At 43.4% G+C, this 19,381-nt stretch overlaps 1 protein-coding gene across 1 annotated transcript; it reads right to left on the bottom strand.

Annotated features, from left to right (window-relative positions):
* Positions 1–16,970: 16,970 nt before the first annotated feature.
* On the bottom strand, positions 16,971–17,648 carry LOC124309430 (uncharacterized). Its single transcript, XM_046773090.1, has one exon. It carries the CDS (start codon positions 17,646–17,648, stop codon positions 16,971–16,973), a length of 678 nt encoding a protein of 225 aa, XP_046629046.1.
* Between the last annotated feature and the right edge of the window lie 1,733 nt (positions 17,649–19,381).

The raw sequence follows: 19,381 nt of genomic DNA, 5'->3' as shown, positions 1-19,381 counted from the left end.
AGAGGGCAATTTCTATCAAAATTCACTCTTTGAAATATGACCAGTAAAAAACAATAGTACTGTATCTAATAGAATTCCGTAGAATATGCTTGTAACTGCGTATTGCTAAACTCAATTATGAAAAAAGTGCGTCGTAGATTGGAAAATTTTCGTCTCTGGTTGAGATATTTCATAAGAATTGATCAATTACATGATTATTATACCTTTGGTATCACAATTTAAATGTACCTGCACTTATACAAAAGTTTTGCTGTGTAAGATTTGGTTCTTAACTGTTTATGTACATTTACCGAATAAAAATGCTGAAAATAATATTAAAATACATAGATTTAATGTGCCGATTAGAAACGCAGCTTTTTTAATGACGTTTTGATACTACCAACGTAACAACTACTGTAACGAGCTGGCCAGTACCATTACTCTAGCAGCTGAGACGTTTCCATGAGTAGAATGACCGAGTAATCCCGAGGTAAGTAATGAGAGAGAACGATATCGCATACACGTACATGGACGACACGACGGCGATGACGGCCAAGACGACGATAATACTACACGTCCGACGATTACGCCATCGCTCTTGACTGGTCGGTTTTCGATAAAGTCCAAGAGCCAGGGGCCGCAGACCGTATACGTTTTTCATTTACTTTCTTATATGTGCCATACATGAAATGGGGACGCGTTAATCCAATCGGCGTTCCTATAGTGTCATTCAGGTATGAAAAGTGTAAAAATCTACCCTAGCTCAACGTCATAGCGACAAGGAGGCCATTTGGATATTTTGAAATACTCAATCACTGTTATCTCTCTATCTAATAAAAAAGTCCTGAACAAATGAAGAAAAAAGTAGCAACAGGTGAAGAAGATTATAATAACAATAGTATACGTATGAAGTTAGCGTTGGAGTGAGATGCCGAAAACAAAACAAAAAGCATCTAACAAACAAAACTTCCTTTGACAGCTATCATCGGCTGTTTATGACAGTCTTTGACAAATATCTTTATGGGTATCTATTTCTGATACGCGAAAAATAAACATGCAAACGAGAATTATCAAGATCATTCCCGGCGGCAATTGTTTTTTTCGCGCGCTGGCGTATTGTGTATACGGCACTCAAGATCGACACGCAGAGGTGAGACTGAGTATCGTTTCAAATATATTGTAACGTACTTTGACGTTACGTTAATAAAATATGGATCCGCGAGTTTACTTATTATCAAATCAAAAGAAATCAAGAGCGTGAATAAAATATCGTGAAAAATGCTTTTAATGCAAGATAAGTGTTTCTCGTTTAAAGTCTGAAACAAGACTGTTTTTACAATAATGTTGGTTGGCGCAGCAACCTTATTCTTTTTAAAGACATGAGAGGTTTATAAACGTCTTTTATCTATGCCGACTACTAGATCATTAAAGAGGGGGCAAAACGGGTGATTTCACCCTTTGTAACACTACTCCCCCCCGAGGAAAAGAGTCGTCCCGACTCAGGGAAGATAAAACAATTATAAAAGTAGTCTAGTAGTCAGTGCTCAAAGGTGAGTTGGAGCTGTGGCTCTAAAAATTTAAGAACTCCCTTTTTTACTATCTGGCATTTGCCCACAGTCTCAAGGTAAACCACAGAAAACCTTGAGCAGATAGTTGAGCGTTAAATAATCTCAAAAATTTATGTGCCATGTTTTATAAAGGTTAGTGTTATTGAGTGTTATGTGGCTTCATGAATTCAAAGTTATCAGCAACGGCCCAGATTGATGTCAGAAAGAAATTCAATCTTCTTCATGAAGGATCCCTCCGAAACAGGTTCGGATGAAAACATCGAAGCGGGAACCGACAATTCCAGGACCAAATAAGATAAAAACAGACTTCTCTTCATAGGAAATAAGGAAATAGTGGGGTGACTGATCTTAATCTTCTTTAGAAATAGTTCACCCTAGAGTTTTGGAAGGACAAATGTGAGTGATGGTATAACAATTCAAATTCACTAAGTGAATTTGGGAGAATACTTGAATAAAATAAATTGAATATGTATTCAAAAGAAAAGAAACGATCTTATCTGAATCATTTCTGCGTCCTTCTTCAAAATAAGACCACCAGTCATCTTCAGGAATCGGGGAAAAATTGGATGGGAAAAGGCTGTGTCAAGTAACCTGAAAAAGTACTCACAAAAACTGACACTTAAGGTTAGTAAAATGTGAAAATCAAGCAATCGCTCATCGACCTCGAAAAATAATCGTGGCTCTTTTCACATTAATAAACCAAAGCCTATCCGACACAAAACTCGATTCCAGAGAAGAAGTTTCTAGAAAGAAACAAAACCTTCAGGAAAACAAGAGATCTCTTGAAAACAAACAACCTCTTATTGAAAACATCAGATCGTTGTGGTTCTCCGGCCGGCACGGACGCCGGCCGGGGCGTCCTCCCATTTTTTAAACAATTTCCTGCCGCCCCAGACCTCGTCGATAGTGTGTCGGACAAGGCCACTTCCCTGTTGCTCGGCACCCCATCGACGAAGCGCGAGCCCGAAGAAGGTACTTGACCAAGACTCGAGACTGATCGACACGACAACTGTCCCTGGAGTCGCGTTGAAATCTGGCTCCTTCTCAACGATAGTAAATGTAAGCTCTTTGAAAAGTTTATTAATCAAAAGAAATGATTCAATCCTAATTCAAAAGATCTAAATGAAAAAATTAAACCCATCTTAAAATCACTCTCTCTTATTTATAGAGCAACGCTTGAAGCAACATTAGGTTCGACGTAGTAAAATCGAGCCGACCAAAACCCGATTTCGTCTAAGCGTCATCACGCCTTAAACCTACAAAATGGAGACCAGCTACGCAAAATATTGATTGCAAGAAAATGAATTTTCAAACATAACCTTTCACAATCTTTATGTTTTTCAATAAAGAAAATCTATCTTATCATTTTTTTTATGTCTTTTACTTAATTAAGTGTATGCCTTAATAAAGCAAGTACAAGTTAACTATATACTATCCGCATGTTAAGGAAATACAAAAATCTTCAAAAACTTGATCGGCCGTAGCTTCTGCATTGATAACTAAAACAGGAGCCGATAAAGAAGAAAAGGTTTGTTTTACTAGCCAATCTTCATGAACCTCATGAATAGTTTTGAGTAGCTCTAAGGAAATACTCGATTCTTCCTCACGAGAACGGGAACTAACTCGAGCAAAAGAAGTTTCTGGGGAAACTCGCAAATAAACAATCAAATCTACTCTGAGCTCAGACGAGCGAATGAGAAGATCAAAATTTTTCGTCAATAAATGAGATTCGAAGTCGCGAAAATTACCTTACCTTCGACGAGCTTCTACAAAACAATTGCTACTGTATATCGATCTTTCCATCACCTTTACAGGCAATGAAGTCATCTGCAGATGTCTATCTAACATAACCATTTGAGCGAAATGCTGAAAATAATAGCTATAACGATCTGGGTTCTGATACATCAAATCTAAAGGAATAATTCCAGCTACATTTCGATATTCTTCAAGAGGTTCTAAAAGTGTACAGACCTGGCGATCTGCTTAAAACCTCTTAGTGAAAGTTGTTTTTCCGCATCCGATATTTCCTTCAATAATAATCGTAAGCGGTCGAGTTTTACTCAAACGAATTCCAAAAGGTAAATTCTTCTCCCAATCGATGACCGACTGTAAAGAAGGTCAAGTCGATCACAGTCGTCAAGGGTGTTCGTTTGAAGATCTAACCTCGAAGGATGTTCCTGGTCTTGGAGAGACTGTTCCAGGTTGATCTTCTTCAAATGGAGCAAGTCGATCCAAGTGAACCACTTTCTGACGCCAATGAGGAGATCTTCGGATTCTATAAACAACATCATTTATCCGGTTAACTACTAAGTAAGGGCCTTCCCAATTTCTTTGTAGCTTTGGACATCGTCCTTTCTGTCTTCGAGGTTGAAAGAGCCAAACGGAATCTCCAGGATTAAATTTTAAATCTCTGGCTCGAATATCATAACGAGTTCTCAATTTATCTGAAGCCATAGACGTTGTTGTAATAAGAAGGCATAATCTGTTTGATGCTGTCTTTGCACAGGAACAGGGCCTTTCTCTAAATCTGACGGAAGTCGAAGATTTCTTCCAGTAAGCATGAGGGCTGGCGTCTGCTTTGTCGTCTCATGAATCGCAGATCTGTAAGATAAGAGGAAAAAAGGGATCCAGGAGTCCCAGTCTCTCTGATTCTGTTCTACGAAGGACGACAAATATTGTAGCAAAGTCCGATTCAGACGCTCTATCATGCCGTCAGATTGCGGATGCAAAGGAGTTGTACGAGTTTTTCTAACCCCTAAAATCTGAGTAACCTCTTTCATTAAGGTTGACTCAAAATTTCGGCCTTGATCAGTATGAAGTTCTAGAGGAACTCCGTGTCTACAAATAAACTCTTTAACGAATGCCTGTGCTACAGTAGAGGCTTCTTGATCAGCGAGAGGAACCACTTCAGGCCACTTAGTAAAATAATCAGCAATAACCAAAGCATATTTATTTCCAGAATGGGTTATCGGAAGAGGTCCGAGAATGTCCATCGCTATCCTTTCAAATGGAGCTCCCACGTTGTAAATTTCAAGAGAGCTTTGTCCCTTCGCTTGAGGTCCTTTCTTTGCCGTGCAGATTCGACATCTTCGACACCAATCTTCAACGTCCATCCGGCAACGGGGCCAAAAGTAGAAGTTGCGAATTCTGCCCAGAGTTTTATTTGACGGAAAGTGTCCGCCTGCAGGAGAATCATGATAAAGAGCAAGAATCTCTGGAACTCGTGACCTGGGAACCAAAAGTTGCCACCTGATTTCTTTCAAGTCTGCAGATTCCCATTTTCGGTATAAAATTCCATCAATCCAAAGAATAGAGTCCCATTGAGCCCAATAAATTTTCAAATCTGGCTCGGCTAAAGATATATCCTGCCAGTCTGGGCGAGTTTCTGCTTCTTTCCAAGACTTCACTTGATTCAAAGTGTCGTCCTCTTGTTGCGATTTTCTCCATTCCTCCTGGTTATTTTCGAAAGAAATCTTCCGTATTATAAGAGAGGGGTCACGATTTTTCTCTAATCGTGCACACTGTTTACACTCTGGCATGTCCTCGCAGGGTCTACGAGAGAGAGCGTCGGCGTTTCCATGATGAATTCCTGCTCGATGACGAATATCAAAATCGTACTGACCGAGCCTTTCTAACCATCTAGCTACCTGACCTTCGGGAGACTTAAACGAAAGTAGCCACCTGAGAGAAGCATGATCTGTACGTATCAAAAATTTCCTACCGTACAGATAATGGTGAAAATGTATTACGGTCTTAACGACAGCTAAAAGCTCTCTACGAGTGACACAATAATTCTTCTCGGTTTTACTCAAAACTCTGCTGAAATAGCTTATCACTCTCTCCTGACCTCCCTGAATTTGTGACAGAACCCCGCCTATTCCTGAAAGAGAGGCATCCGTATCTAAAATAAACGGAATTTCGACCTCAGGATAAGCTAAAATCGGCGGAGAAATAAGATTTTCTTTTAATTTCTTGAAAGCCTCTTCGCATTCCGGGGTCCAGTCAAAAGGAATCTTGATTCCGGTCAAATGACGGAGAGGTTTAGCTATACTAGCGAAACCGTTTACAAATCTTCTGTAATACGTACAAAGGCCTAAAAAGCTTTGAATTTGTTCTTTATTCTTAGGTGTCGGCCAAGAAGAAACCTTCTCTATTTTGGATGGGTCGGTCTTCACACCTTGTGCTGAAACGATATGTCCAAGGAAGCCTACTTCTTTCTGGAACAGATGACATTTTTTCGGGCTCATTTTCAGACCTGCTTGCTTCAGCCTAACGAAAACTTGTCTGAGATTTTGAACTTCTTCTTCAAAGTTCTTGCCAAAAACGATTATATCGTCTAAATAAACGAGGCATATTTTGCCAGTGAGCCCATGGAGAACAGCCTCCATCATTCGTTCAAAGGTAGCCGGGGCATTACTCAAACCAAACGGCATAACCTTGAACTGCCATAATCCTCCTAAACCCGTAACAAAAGCTGTTTTTTCTTTATCTAGAGGATCCATTTAGACCTGCCAGTATCCGCTCTGAAGATCTATGGTGCTGAACCAAGTTGCACCAGCTATCAGGTCGAGTGTCTCTTCGATTCTGGGTAGAGGGTAAGAATCTTTCTTCGTTATATCGTTCAGCTTCCTATAATCGATACAAAATCGTTTGGATCCGTCCTTTTTGTGAACAAGAACGATTGGCGAGGCCCAGGGACTAGACGATGGTTTAATCACATCGTTCTTTAGCATGTCTTCCACAAGCTTCTTCACCTCTTCTCGGGCGTTGAGAGCGAGTCTTCGAGGAGCTTGTTTTATTGGTGAACTCTCTCCGACGTCAATCTTGTGCTTGACAGAAGTACATCGGCCCTTATCACCACTATCTTTGGCGAAAGAATCTATAAATTCTAACAAAAGAGATTTAAACGATTCTACCTGAGCTGAATTTAACGAAATCGAAGATTTCTCAACAAGGCTCTGTAAATGTAAAGGGAAACGTTGTTGCAAATCATCCTCCGAAAGTTCTATTTCTCTAATTCTAGGAGGAGTCCAATAAATTCCATTTCTATTTGTACAAAGAGTTATTTCGCGATTGTTTGAAGCTAGTGAATTTCTCTTAGTCGAGATAACACAGTTATGAGCTGTGAGAAAGTCTATTCCCAAAATACCTTCATCCTCTACATCTGCTATAAAAACCTTATGTGGAGAGTCGATACACCCAAAAAGGTTAATTTGGACAGCAATCTGTCTCAAAACCGGGGTCGTCTCTCCAGTGGCTGTTCGCAGAGAAAAAGAGGGAACAATCTGGTCATCGGATTTAAAGAGATCCGATCGAACCACGGTTACTTCCGCGCCCGTGTCTATTACCCATAGACAATCGACGCCATTAACAGTACCACGCGCGTAAAGACCAGACTGTCGTAGACTTCTAATTAAAAACTGTTCTCTACGAGGGCTTTCACTTCTAACAATCTGCGATGATTTTCGCCCTGACAAATCATCTGAAATTAGTTTTTTGGGTGAGTTCCTGTTGAAGAACTCGATTGAGGATTTGCTTCCCCTATTTCTATATTTCTCTTACGCCAATTATAAGAGTCTGGATTCGAGCCTTGCATCGGTTTTCCACTAATTTTTTCAATTAGAAAACAATGATTGGCGTCATGGCCTGTTTTTTTACAAAATATACAAGTCAAGCCGGTTTGACTTGTCATGACCGTGTTCTTATTTACACGCTTGTTTTTCTGGTTTTGAAAAGAACCTCGATTTCTTGGTTTAAAATTACTATTGTTATTTTTATTTCTATAATTTTGAGGTTTTGGCTCCTCCGAGTGTTCAAAACTTTGTCTTTCTGAGGTGTTTTCGGACACCTCAATCCGACGAAGCTTGCTCTACCCAAAATATTGTTTCCTCATTGCCTCCACCTCGAGGGCTTTGGCCGTTGCCTCCCGCAGAGAAGTGAGGCCCGATGTTCCAACGGCCATTTTAATTTCTGGATCATTGATTGCATTTAAGAAAGCTTGTGTTGCTAATAAATTACGAGACGGCTCGTGATCTGGCAAAGCTATACGAGAAAGCCGTTCAATATCTTGATTAAGAGACGCGAGGTCTTCGTCTCGTTTTTGTCTTCTTGTCTGTAATTGAGCCGTGTACAGTTTCGTCAAGTGGTCATTTCCATATCTCAATTTGAGTGCAGAACTAAGTTTCTCATAATCGGAAATTTCTTCCTCAGACAATGCCGTTAAAACATTCAAAGCCGGCGTTCGAAGACAAGAGGCAAGACTGTGGGCCCTCATGGCGGAGTCCCACTGGTTATGTTCAGCAATCGTATTAAACTGACGTTCATAATCTGCCCATGGAATCTTTCCGTAAAAAATTGGCGGTTTTAAAGGATAGAGAGGTTTCTCATTAATCTGAGAAGCAACCCCAGGAAATCTCGAATTATTTAATTGATTTAAATGAGAATATCGAGGCTGAACCTGAGACAGAGGCTCGGAAAAACCAACCTCATTATTTACTCTTGTTCTACTAATTGGAGATTCATCTACCCCCCTAATAAAAGGCACAGACCTTGATTCAGGAACATCCTGGGATCGTCCTGGATGTTGGACCTCCTGAACAGTAGGAACGGGTACAGGAGAGGGAACAGGAGAGGGAAGCGGAGTAACAACTCTGGAACCTCGAGGGGTGACAGCCGGTTCTCCTGAGCCATTCACCTGATGAACAGCCTGAAGAGCTGCCACAGTTGTCCGGAGTAGTTCATGAAGACTAGTCTCGGAACGCTCCTGAGCTTCTCTATCTAGCCTCCGCTGCTCCAACTGAGAGGCAAGCTCCCTTTCTCGCTGTTCTCATTGCTCTTGAAGCAACTGGACAAGTTGTTGTTGTTGTTGACTAGCCGTATCCAGAAGCTGCCGTTGATATCTTTCGGCGGCTTCTTGTTATTGGCTCATAATCCTTAGCAGGTCGATTAGTGAGACTGAGACCATCGTAGGAACAGGTAAAGAGTCCATTGAAGGTGCACAAATTGTCTCGGGAACCCGCGGATTTTCGGTGATGGAATGTTCTTGTCCGCCACTTTCCCGACGACGAGAGCGTGTCAAACGACTGCTACTCATAGTTTATTTCACGCACTGAATCGACTCGATTAATAAGAACTCAAGATCCCGCTTCTGACACCAATGTAACGTACTTTGACGTTACGTTAATAAAATAAGGATCCGCGAGTTTACTTATTATCAAATCAAAAGAAATCAAGAGCGTGAATAAAATATCGTGAAAAATGCTTTTAATGCAAGATAAGTGTTTCTCGTTTAAAGTCTGAAACAAGACTGTTTTTACAATAATGTTGGTTGGCGCAGCAACCTTATTCTTTTTAAAGACATAAGAGGTTTATAAACGTCTTTTATCTATGCCGACTACTAGATCATTAAAGAGGGGGCAAAACGGGTGATTTCACCCTTTGTAACAATATTATACTGGCAAACATGTCAGCAGAAGTAATGAAACAGAACGCGAGGAGAGTTATATCAGAGAAGAAATAGGTTCTTTCGGATCCTGTAAATCCTTGATCCGGTTAACCACTAGGTAAGGGCCTTCCCAGTTTCTTTGTAGTTTCAGACATCGTCCTTCTTCGCGGTTAAAAGAGCCAGACAGAATCTCCGTGATTTAATTTTATATCCCTGGCTCGAATATCATAACGAGTTTTTAATTTGTCTGAAGCCATAGAAATTCTACTTATAGCAAAGCTATGAATTTCTTCTACTATGGGAAGAATAATAACTATCGCAAACTAAGTCGCCAAATGCAATTGGGGATGCATGGCATCGGGGGTTTTGTACATGTGAGTGGATTCGTTTACGAAAACAATCTGAGCAGACCTGCATACGGAGCCAATAGCAATATCGGGTTGATCAGAAGCAACCGATCAACAGTTGCAGACTTGTCATCAAATCAGCGTAAATAAATTCACCTGTCTAACAGACACTGTACAAAAAAATAGTGAGGCTTGAAGCTCCGAACAACGAGGCGCGTAGCGCCGAGGTAGGGTTGGCGCGAAGCGCGCAGGGGCGAAGCCCCTAGTTGAAACTAAAAAAAAAAACAATGGCAGACAGCAGTAGTTATATAAGGGGGGTTCTGGCTCAACCTGACTCACCAACCTCATATGGTGCTGCAGGACGCGCCTCGCCTGTAGTCGGTTTGTTACCGGCCCAAGCTAACATGCAAGATGGCTGACTAGCATGCAAGATGGCGGACGAGATGACGGGGCATGTAGTTGGTGCGTTACCGACCTAACCTAACTTTTTTTTTTTTTTTTTTCCAGCGGCGAAGGGGAAATCTTCAAAAGACATCCGGTTGTTCCGATGGATGCCATTGGATAGTGCCGGATTTTCACCGGCTAAAACCCCTCCCGCCGCTTATCACCCAGGACGAGGCGGAACTGCTTTCGCATTACTTCACCTCGTCCCTGTGGCCGGCCTGTTGTCATGACCTCTCTCTCCATCCCGTGGTTTGACCCACTGCCGACGAGGAAACTTGCCCTCGCATGCTCTTCGCCGGTCCCTCAACACCCACACCTCCGCTCCCGTTACACCTACATATAATGCCCTATCTACTTTAATAGTTATTTGTAATATGCTTCCAACCCCCGTTTATTCGCAATAGCGTTATCACTTATTTACTACTTGTTAGTGTCTAGTATCTACTTTAGTTATTTGTTATATTTACTACTTGTTAGTGTCCAGTTGTCTAAGAGTGTTTAGCTTAACTGCTCCACTTGTCCGTAATACTCCGCGTACATGCGGCACACGACCTACTGCTGGCTCGGAATTTGCTGACGCAGGGGTTCTGAGCCGGCCCGTCTACACCTGCTTCTGTGGTTAGCTTCACCACCTGTCAATTATTATTAGCTATCTACGCAAGCGTAGTTTCCTATATTAACAATAGTTAATAATTAACGATCAACAAATAATAATTTATAATTACCACTTTCTGGTATTAATATATTTACTATTTGTTCCTACACCTACTACACCTACTGTCCCTACTGTTAGTCATGTGAGCATTGTAAAATAATATATAATGGGTGTCTCTATATTAATTATTATTCACTTACGCCTGGCCTGCCGTGCGACGTGATGCTGCTGGCCGGAATTTGCTGATCAGCAGTTTGTCAGCCCGTGCTCTGTCGCCTGTCACTTGCCGCCGGTTAACGCCACTCGGCCCGTGACCCACTGCCACCGGTGTTTTGCTGACGCGCTTACTCCGGCGGCCTGCTCCCACTTCACACATTAGTTAATTGTTTCCTTTATCACTTAGGTTTAAGCACTGACTGTCTTTTCAAACCGGTTGTCACCACTGATTTTGCTCACTACACTTTATCACATATATTGGGTTTGAGATGTCTATCCGCACCTATTATACCCATTGCACCACCGTTACCACTGCCTTCGCTTCCCTCCTGCTCCTTTGTTTCCCTTCGGGTTGTCTTCCTTGTGGCCACACCTCACCAGCATGTTACCCGCGGTTTTGCGGGGACCTTTGTCCTGTTAGGCCTCCTTGGTGATTCTCCAGTCAGATCTGGTCACCCCGTCCTCCACGGTGGTGCGTTAGTGCGGGAACATGCGCTCGTGCTTCGCCGAGCTACCACATTGACAGCTGGCGGTAAACACCGTCCCGTCCGGCACCACCGTGTCACGCCCGGGGGGCTGCATTCCTAGCGGGCTGGTCGAGTAGACTAGCTGCTGGGTCCCCCCCTACCGTCTCTTGAGGTAGAGGATGGCCCGATTACTACCTAGGTAATTTACATCACCGTAGGTTATCTGGAACATCGCTCCAACCTCCTCTGGCCTGGTCGCCGAAGGCCGGGGCTCCCCTCGTCTGATCTGTCTGGCCGCGTGGTCGCACGCCAGGTCATCCACCCTCCTCCAGGTGACGTCGATATCGCCTCCCGCTGGACGTCAGTAGTGTATATATGACAGTTCCGGATCATACAATGGCTCTCTCTCTCTCTCTCTCTCTCTCTCTCTCTCTCTTTCTCTCCCTTTCTCACGCTCACCCCCCTTGTTCCCCCCTCGCTTCCCCCTCGCCCTTTGATCATTTTCGTGGTTTGCCGCAAGATGGCTATTTTCATAGGATTTCACACACACACACACTCACACACACACACACACACACAAAATGATTCCTGCCGAGACTTGTTTTCCGCCGGACGTCATAAACGTAGGTATTCGGGGCAAGGGCTCTGGGCCCCGATTTTTTATACCTGCACCGCTCACTACCTGCACTTCGTTGACCGATTTCCATTGCATGCTTGGGAAACTATACATTGCTACTTCACTTACAGCATTTGCGCAGATTTCTTTCCTGAGTTGGGCATCCATCGTAGCCGGCGGAGGGTTTGCAGAAAGGGGAAGGGGGAGAGGGTGAAAACCTGTTCCAACACGCTTTTAGGCAAGATGCAGCTGCAAAACCAGGTGACTTCGAACGAGCAATAAACCGCAAAAATTTAGAGATAGTCGGAGGGGGACTGCGGACCCCGCCGTCTTTAAAGTCATTTTTTTACATGAATTGCATCATCTCTGCAGAGCCGGGAGAGCAATTAAACCCAAAAATTTAGGGATGACGGGTCGGGTAAAGGGTGGACCCAGTCGTCTCTGACGTCATTTTTCCGTCCGAGATGCGCAGAACGCAGTGCGCACCGCATCTCTGACGTCATTTTTCCCTCCGATATGCGCAGAACGCAGTGCGTACCGTTCCCAAATTCTTGCGATCTATCGGTCTATATATGTATAAGCTCAACGCATCCGATGCAGACTCGTTAGTCTTACACAAAACGTGCAAGTCAAAAGCCTATAATTTTCATTTCTCTGACATACAATTGTTACCTATAACCGTTAGACTCATGACCGTCAAAGCGTATATGGGACTTGCGGAGCAGATGGAGGGGACGTATAATTTGCTGAGAGAGCAACCACCCGGAGAAAAGAATGACGCTGTAATCAATCATGGGACTGATATTGGAATCGCGAATATCCAAGTTCTACGTGATATTTCTATGCAACGAGGAACAACCGTTGGTGCGAAAATGCGGATCTAACATACTATCGCACTCCTGCAATCTTGGGTGACAAAGATCAGGCAGTTGCAGCAGCGCGCAGTGGTGACGGGTGGAAATATCGGTACTCCTGCGGGTGTACATTGGGACGATGTGGATAGTGCTTTTGCCAGCCAAATCAGAACGGGGGTTGTCACAAATCTCCGTCTTACAAATTCGGACGCCTTTCTGAACGATGTGCAGCGCGTCGTCACCAAGAAGTTGGAGCTGGTACTGCGCGAGGAGGGAAACGTGAAGGTTGAACTCATACTGTCGTGCAAATTCGGAAATGCCAAGCACGAAGAGGTCTCCACCGAAGTTGAGAGTTTCAACACCTCGAACGTGGCGATTCTTCTCCCATCGAGCGATGTAAATGGCTGGTTTACACGTGCACGGGGTGATCTGCAATCAAAGGTGGAAGATTTCGAGCAACGCGATTCCGGCTGGAGTATGATTCAGATCCTCAACATCGCTGTAAATATCAATCGCTACCAGCCTCTCACCGCGGGGGCTTCAACATTCATCGAGCTGCCCCAGGACATTCGACATAAGAAGGCTGTGATCAACGCGAGGAACGAGGACGATAGATGTCTTCTCTGGTCCGTCGTAGCAGCCCTCCACCCGGTCAACATCAACACCGATAGGACTCACAACTATCGTCGCTATATTTCCGAGTTGGACTGTACAGGTATCAAATTCCCTGCTACTCTACGTGATGTGAAAGAGCTTGAGAGATTAAATGATTTGCGCATCAATGTATACGGTATAGAATCTCGAACTTTTTCGCATCATGCAAATTCAAATGAAAGCGTCATCGTGCCAATGTATTTGAGTCAAAATTTTATAGCGTAAACATTGACACGATCCATCTTCTGATGGTTGAGAGTAATCCGGAAGACGATATGACTGGTGAGTTTGCACCGAGATTCCACTTTGCTTGGATTGAAGATCTTTCCCGATTGGTGAGCAAACAATTGTCTGATCATAATGGCCAGCTGTTTTTATGTGACAGATGTTTGTGCCGCTTTAGCGTGGAATACGCCTACGAAAATCATCGACAAGATTGTATTATGCTAAATAAAGTACGCATGGAATTTCCCAAGTGTAAAGATTTAGTATTTTCCAATTTTCAAAACAAAGGCACCGTTCCATTTGTCGTATACGCCGATCTCGAATGTATAATAATCCCTGAACCTGTGGATGAATTTGAAACTCGTAAGACTTGTGAAATTCAAAAGCATATCCTGCACAGTGTAGCGTACTATGTACATTGCGCGTACGATAAGACTTTATCGGAGTTCCACGGTAAACGCGGTGTCGATTGCATAGATTGGTTTATGAAACAGCTTAAAGATTTATCAATTCAAGTAGAGTCACGCATCAAAAACATAATTCCGATGAAGTCTCTTACCCAAGTGCAACGCGATCGTCACATGCGCGCAAAGAATTGTTATATTTGTGAAAAACCGTTTACCCCTGAGGAGAAAAAGTGTTACGATCACTGTCACTTCACGGGTAAATATCGTGGTCCTGCTCATAATCGGTGTAATTTGAATTTCAGAGAGTCGCACTCAATTCCAATAGTTTTCCACAATTTGTCCGGTTACGATTCTCACTTTTTAATAAAATCCCTCGCGTCAACTTTTCCTGGTAAAATTACACTGCTACCCATAAATAAGGAAAAATATATATGCTTCATGAAACGCGTCGATGGAACAATGATGCACTTGAGATTCATCGATTCGTTCCGATTTATGGCTAGCAGCATCGATAAACTTTCCACATATTTGACCGATACCGATAAACGCATAACACGCAAATTTTATAATAACCCGACTCAGTTCAGTTTGATGACCCGCAAAGGCGTTTTTCCCTATGAATACGTCGATTGTTGGGGGAAACTCGATGAACCGCGATTACCTGCAAAGAAGCATTTCTACTCGCACCTCTGCGATGCAAATATTTCAGACACCGATTACGAGCACGCGAAAACTGTTTTGGGGGAATTCCATTTGGAGTCATTGCGGGACTATTCAGATTCATATTTGAAGACCGATGTTCTTTTGCTTGCCGATATTTTCGAAAATTTCCGCGCTAGCTGCTTCAAAATATACGATTTAGATCCGTTGCACTACTACACTGCACCGGAACTTGCTTTTGACACGATGCCCAAGCATACTAATGTAAATTTGCAACTTTGAGACAACCCTGAAATGGTGTTGTTTATCGAAAGATCCATTCGAGGTGGCGTAGCACAATGTTCTGATTGATACGCGCGGGCCAATAATAAATTCAGGGGAAAAGATTTTGATCCTAGTGACGTGAAATCATATCTCGCGTATTTTGACGTAAATAATCTGTACGGTGCAGCCACGAGCGTGCATTTACCAATCGGCTCGTTCGAGTGGGAGTATCAGCACATCGATATAACAAGCCATCCGGACGATTCGCCGATCGGTTACTTTCTGGAGATATATTTGGACGACCCTGTAGAACTTCACGAGGGTCACAAAGACTTTCCTCTTTGTTCTAAACATTTTACTCCTTCAGGTAGTAAAAATGCCTAACTCACGACCACCCTTTACCCCAAAACAAAGTATATATTGCACTATAGAAATTTGAAACTGTATTTGAGTTTAGGATTGAAATTAACGAAAGTGCATAGAATTTTGAAGTTTGCACAATCTCCATGGCTCGAGCCGTACATCACTCTTAACACAGACATGCATAAGCGGTCTAGGAATTAATTTGAGAGAAACTTTTAGAAATTAATGAACAACGCTGTGTTCGGCAAGACTATGAAGAATGCGCGGAATCACAAAGATGTTAAATCGGTCACAAAATGGGAGGGAAGAGGTGGTGCGAGAACGCTTATTGCCCGCACAAACTTTTACAGCTGCACCGTATTTGGCACCGACATGGTTGTCATTGAAATGAATCGTGTCAAAGTTCACTTCGCCAAACCTATTCACGTCGGCGCATTAATTCTAGATCTGTCAAAAATCTTTCTCTACGATTTTCACTATGATCATATCAAAACCAACTTTTTGAATAACCAAGCTAAATTGATGTATACCGACACAGACAGCCTTATTTATCAATTCAATGTCCCTAATATCTACGATATCATCAAACGTGATGCAGATACAATGTTTGATACCTCTGACTATCCGCCCGACAATGTGTATGGTATTCCCCTTAAAAACAAAAAACAACTAGGGCTAATGAAGGATGAAAATAATGGTAAAATTATGACAGAGTTTGTGGGACTGCGAGCAAAGCTGTACACATTTACTACGATGGGTGAGGATGGGAAAAATATGACAGTGGCGTAAAAGTGAGTAAGCGCGCCAAGGGTGTAAGAAATTCATCGATAAATAGCATCACGTTTGATGATTATACGCGCTGTCTGACGGCTTACCGAGAGTTGACTCTTCCACAGTGTTTGATACACAGCAAAAAACACAAAGTAAGCACGATCGTACAAAAAAAATTGGCTCTGAGTTGGCAGGATGACAAGCGGCATTGATACCTGGACAGACCGACACCGTACCTTGGGGGTTTGTCCCAGCCCCCGAATAGCCATAGGATAAAACCGTAGACGTAGAATTGATGTAAATATTTTATTTTCAACGCCTCGGACGATCCACCATCGGGCGGAAACGTTTCACTATCAAGACGATATTTAATGGATTCAAAAATGTGAATTCAAATACCTCAAAATTATTTATTTATTATTAATTATGTATCGAGCAATTATCCATATTTATTCGTTCACCACGGGGAAAGTTATCAGAAAATGTGGAAAAATTTTTCGGGAAACGAAAAAAAGTTTTCAAAAAACAAGAAGTTTTGAGAAACCGAAAAAAGGTTTTCAGAAAATGAAAAAAAGTTTCCTGAAAATAAAAAAAAAATTTTACAACAAATAAAATGTGCAATAATCGTACGGAAAAATTGCATATCATTATCAGTATTATTATTGTTGTTGTTGTTGTTGTTGTTGTTGTTGTTGCTGTTGCTGTTGCTGTTGCTGTTGCTGTTGCTGTTGCAGTTGCTGTTGCTGTTGCTGTTGCTGTTGCTGTTGCTGTTGCTGTTGCTGTTGCTGTTGCTGTTGTTGTTGTTGTTGTGGTGGTCGTCGTCGTCGTCGTCGTCGTCGTCGTTATTTTTTTTTTTTTTTCCGAGGCTAGCGCGGATGTGGAACTCCAGGGTAGCCTACCCACTAAACCGCCACCTCCTGTGCAACGCTTCTAGCCAGGGACTATAGTGATATTACTTCTAGCTGGGAGCTCTGTCGGTGTGTGTCTCGTCAGTTTGTCCGTCCGTCCGTCCCGTGCAGACAGTCCGTCAGTAACGTCACGTCAGGCAGCCGTCCGCGTTCGTACGTCGTAGGATTGTCTCTGTGTGGGTGGCAACAAGTTGCCACCTTTCTGTACTATGGAGTATCACGCCGACAATGTTGTCGGGAGTGATGCTTTCCACGACCTTCTCCAGTCTATGTCTCAGTTCTGTCCAGCGGTCGCATTCGAAGAACGTGTGTTCCGCGTCGTCTCGTTCGTGTCCGCGGGACGTACAGTTGGGCGTCCGTACTCGGTTCAAGTTGTGTATGAACCGTCTCAAATAACCGTAGCCCGTCGGAAGCTGGGTGACGTAAAAATTCACATCCCCAAACCCCCTCTGGATCCACGGTCTCAGGTACTTAATAAGTCGTCTCGTCCAGTTTCCCGTCTTTTCTTCCGTCCACCGTTCCTGCCACGTCTGTATCGTCGCGTCTCTTTCCGTCGTTGCCGCGTGCCGTCGGGTCAGATCCGCGTCTCTTCCGTAGACCCTCTTGCGCTCGAACGCGAGAAGGTCTATGGGAATCACGCCTGCCACCACCAGGACGGCCTGTGCTGAGACCGTCCGATAGAAAGAAGCGATCCGCAACGCGCTTCGTCTCTGTACCGTCGTCATCGCGTGACAGTACTTCTCAGTCTTCAGGGAGTCTGCCCAGATCTCCGCACCGTAGAGGAGGATCGAGTTCACCGTTGACATGAAAGTCTCCGTTTCCCTGGTCTTCGTCCGTTCATGTTTGCCATCAGGCGGCTTAGAGATGCTATCCTTTCAGCCGCCTTCTGAGCCGTTCGTTGTAAGTAGTACAGCAAGGCGGGTTCTGAGTACAAACACCTTCTTTACCGACCGAGCCGCTCCTCGCAGCCCAGACTCAAACCCTTTTCCGCGATGACGTCACAGTCTGCCGTACCGAAGGTCAAAACCGTGCAACCTTACCGACAGTTGTATCGATCGAGGGTCAAAATCGTGCTGTTTTACCGACAATCTTACCGACCCCGTGCAACCTTACCGACAGTTGTATCGATCGAGGGTCAAAATCGTGCTGTTTTACCGACAATCTTACCGACCGAAGGTCTGTAGTGCTTGCCTGCCAACGGTAGAGGGCGCAGCGGGGGCGAGAAATTTTTTACCGTCCCGCATTCTTCTCCCACGATTGGACTGCTGATGTGTAACATGGACCACTCCGAATTCCTTTCCCACGGTAGGACTGCTGACGTGGTAACATCAACCACCTCACATTCCTTTCCCACCTTATCAACCACGTGACATTCCAAAATTAATGGTTCCGAGAATCGTGTTTCACTTATTCGGATGTCGGTTTGATATCAACTACCTCTCATTCCTTTCCCACCTTATCAACCACGTGACATTCCAAAATTAATGGTTCCGAGAATTGTTTTTCACTTACTCGGATGTCGGTTTGATATCCAAGGTCGACCGATAGTCGCGGTACATTCAAAGCCATGGATCTGCGGTGTCGGGTTACTATCGCTCTAGGAATGCCAAAAGGTGCGCGCGCATCCGTACAGCTGCCCTATAAAAAGGACGCTCATCACTGCAAACGATCATTACGTCACAAGCTGTCAAGTATACGTGAGGAAAGAGCTCAAGATGGAATCCGCGAAGTGTTTGAGATTGATCGATATTATGGAATTGGCGTTCAAGATTTTATCGGAAAAATCGTCGCCGGCAGAAATTGCAAAATGGATTCGACTCGGAACCCAAAATATCAGGCTTTTGAATAAAATCTTACGTAACAACGCCTCAACGATCGGGGAGAAGACAAGAATTTTGACTACAATTGGAATTCTGAAATCGTTGACAGTAAAATTTCAACAATTGCAGAAAGTGGGTGACGGATTACGAAGCCGACGAAGAAGCGATCGTGTACGGTGGGAAGATTTGGAATCAGCTTTCGAGAGTAGAATTCGAACTGGATCCATCGTCAATTTGAAGCATAAAGATGTGGAGAGATTTCTAGAAGACGCAAAGGTACTAGCTGTGACGAGACTAAAAACGCTCTGAAGAAAGACAGGAGCTTGAAAGCCAACGTTATCCTGGCTTGTAAATTTGAACTTAGAAAAGTTGATCGCACGGTGGAAGAGATCAAATTTTTTAATACGAGAAATGAAATCATCCTCCAGACAACGGATATCAGCGAATGGTTCATCGAAAACGCGACGGAGCGTTTGTTGAAAAAGGTGAAAGATTTCCAGGAAAAGGATTCAGGCTGGTCGCTGACCGAAATAATCAATTTGACTGTAAATATCAACAAGTACGTACCACTGCGAGGCGGTGTCTTCACATACACACCACTACCCAAAGATATTCAAGATAAGAAGGCTGTCGTCAACATCCGTAACAGCGACTCGTATTGCTTCCTCTGGTCGGTCACCGCAGCTCTGTTCCCAGCCGACGACAGCAATCCCAGCAAA

Source organism: Neodiprion virginianus, chromosome 7, assembly GCF_021901495.1.
Source record: "Neodiprion virginianus isolate iyNeoVirg1 chromosome 7, iyNeoVirg1.1, whole genome shotgun sequence".
Classification (NCBI taxonomy): domain Eukaryota; kingdom Metazoa; phylum Arthropoda; class Insecta; order Hymenoptera; family Diprionidae; genus Neodiprion; species Neodiprion virginianus.
The sequence above is the reverse complement of the archived record's forward strand: the minus strand, read 5'-3'. Positions and strand labels throughout refer to the sequence as shown.